The sequence below is a fragment of the Sardina pilchardus genome, chromosome 24, assembly GCF_963854185.1.
Source record: "Sardina pilchardus chromosome 24, fSarPil1.1, whole genome shotgun sequence".
Lineage (NCBI taxonomy): Eukaryota > Metazoa > Chordata > Actinopteri > Clupeiformes > Clupeidae > Sardina > Sardina pilchardus.
The window spans coordinates 12,303,837-12,306,336 of NC_085017.1; the positions used below are offsets into that span (position 1 = coordinate 12,303,837).

General features: G+C 46.9%; 1 protein-coding gene across 1 annotated transcript in view; it reads right to left on the reverse strand.

Annotated features, from left to right (window-relative positions):
- The window catches only part of LOC134072736 (TGF-beta receptor type-2-like), a 27,624-nt gene that overhangs the window by 9,117 nt on the left and 16,007 nt on the right, over positions 1 to 2,500 (reverse strand). The window contains exons 7-8 of the mRNA XM_062529568.1: positions 2,415 to 2,500; positions 1,804 to 1,945 (exon numbers count right to left, since the gene is read on the reverse strand). The exon at positions 2,415 to 2,500 is cut by the window's right edge and continues 699 nt beyond it. Coding sequence (XP_062385552.1) covers positions 1,804 to 1,945; positions 2,415 to 2,500 — 228 coding nt within the window. The remainder of the gene's footprint in view (positions 1 to 1,803; positions 1,946 to 2,414) is intronic.

Consider the following 2,500-nt stretch of genomic DNA (forward strand, 5'->3'; position numbering starts at 1 on the left):
AGAGATAGAGAGAGAGAGGGAGAGGGGAAGAGAGAGAACAAATGGAAGAAAGAGTGAGAGAGCGAGAGAGGGATAAAGGAAGGAGAACAAGAGAGAGAGAGAGAGGAAAAAGGGAGGGAATTTGGGCAAAACAAAATGGGAAGGAATGAAGGAAAGAGAGCAGCGGCCGGCCACAGTGTGTCTGGTCAGACGTGGCCTACTTGTGAGTGGACGCTGCTCTGCGCTGCTCTGCGCTGCTCTGAGCCCGGAGAGAGCCCAGTGGAAACACAGGCACCTTGTGGGAGCTGCTGCCGGGAACGTTTCAGGAAAACACTGGAAAAGCAGCCGTGGAGAAAATAAACAGCGGCAGTCACGGACGGATGGATGGATGGACAGACCAATGTATAAATAAACAAATGGTGCTTATATAATGCACAGCATTTTGGGCTAATGCTTGTGTGCATATATATATATATATATATATATATATATATATATATACGTGCATATATATATATATATACACACATACACACGTTTCACAACATTCTTTGAAAATCGTACATTGTGCAGTTCCTGGTTGGGAGCTGGCTTGTGGCCGCAGTGTAGCTAAGTTAAGCGAGCCCGCTGGGTTTGGTCCACCGGTTGTGTCCCGTCCAGCGAGCCCGTGTCTGCGTGCGGTTGTGTCCCGTCCAGCGAGCCCGTGTCTGCGTGCGGTGTGGCCGAGCGCCAGTGGGAACAGACGCAGACGACTTCTTCGTGGGGCTCGCATGTGTTTTTGAGGGTCACTCGTCTGCTGTTGTTTTCTCATTCACGGGCCCAGGGCAGACCAGTGGAGCCCTGGGGTTATATTTAAAGGGCCCCAGCAGTGTGTGTGTGTGTGTGTGTGTGTGTGTGTGTGTGTGTGTGTGTGTGTGTGTGTGTATGTGTGGATGGGGGGGTGTTGGGGCGAGCGATTGTGAAAACAGGAAGTGGTGGTGGGCACAGGATCAGGCGGGTACTGAGAGGCGCTCTATCAGTGGCCTGACACAATGGAGACAGGCCTTCACTAACACACACACACATACACACACACACACACACGGATCCTCAGAGACAGCCAGAGAGAGAGAGAGAGAGAGAGAGAGAGAGAGAGAGAGAGAGAGAGAGAGAGAGAGAGAGAGAGAGAGGTAGAGAGAGAGAGATGGAGAGGGAAAGGGGGAGGGGGAGGGGGAGGAGGAGGGGAAGTGAAAACAAACCCTAAAGAAATATGGGCCTTGTGGGCTGCCATAGGTAATCGGCTATTTCTGCGATTCCCACATATATATCCCGGGCCTTGGCACAGACAAACAGGAAGTATGGGACATTAGCGAGGCCAGTGGACACTAATCTTTCTCCTCCTCCTCCTCCTCCTCCTCCTCCTTCCCCTCCTCAACAGATAAATCTCAGGGCAAACACCTTTATGTTGATACAGCGAAAGCAAGTGAAAATCTATACACCCCTCCACACACACAGAAACACTGTAAGTCTTCTATTCACTTCCACGCTAATGAGAAAGTATAACTGCCTCCTACAGTATGTTGCCTTTTCTTCCTAATAAAATAAACACAGAGAATATGGATGCATTCCTTACAAGTACAGACAGACAAATAGACACACACACACACACACACACACACACACACACACACACACACACACACATACACACACACACACACATATAGACAGATAGATAAATAGATAGATAGAAAGATAGATAGATAGATAGATAGCTAAATGTATAAATAGATAATAAGATAGATAAATAGATAATAAGACAGATAAAAAACACAGATAGTGTACCTCCTATTGCGTCACATCGTGAGGTGATCTCCCAGAGCACCAGGGCCATGGAGTAGACGTCTGTCTGCTTGAAGGACTCTGTGTTCTCCAGGTTGATGCGCGACTCCAGCACCTCTGGGGCCATGTACCTGGCTGTTCCCACCTGGGGGAGGTCAGCAAAACACACACGCAATGGTACTGGGTCTTATAGGATTCAGTGGCAATATACAAAAGGCTCAATAAACTTTTATTAGGTATAAGTAGTGTTTATGAGATGTATTTAGGGGTTGTTAAGTAGTCATGGGTTAAAATTCCTTTACCCATTTAACCATACACACCTAATAACGTACACATAAAAAGATTATTGCGGAATTTTAGTCTTTAAGTAACCTTGGGTGGCACAAATGTCACTTTATTAAGCTCCAAAAGGCTATTTACAACCAAAGATATGTGCATAGACACAATATCAATTGTGATTAAGACAATTGACAACAAAAGACAACTAATCTCCTATTTGAGAGAATGCTTGAAGTGGTACTTGAGTGTGTTCAACAGGTCTCCAACTTTATGAACATGAACTGGATAATTAGACATGAGAACGAGTGACCATGTAAGTGTGACGGTCTCTTTACCTGTCCACTATTGGCCAGCTCGTCCACCGACAGCGAGTTGTCCAGCCGCAGGCCCAGGCCAAAGTCGCACAGGCAGCAGGTGAGGT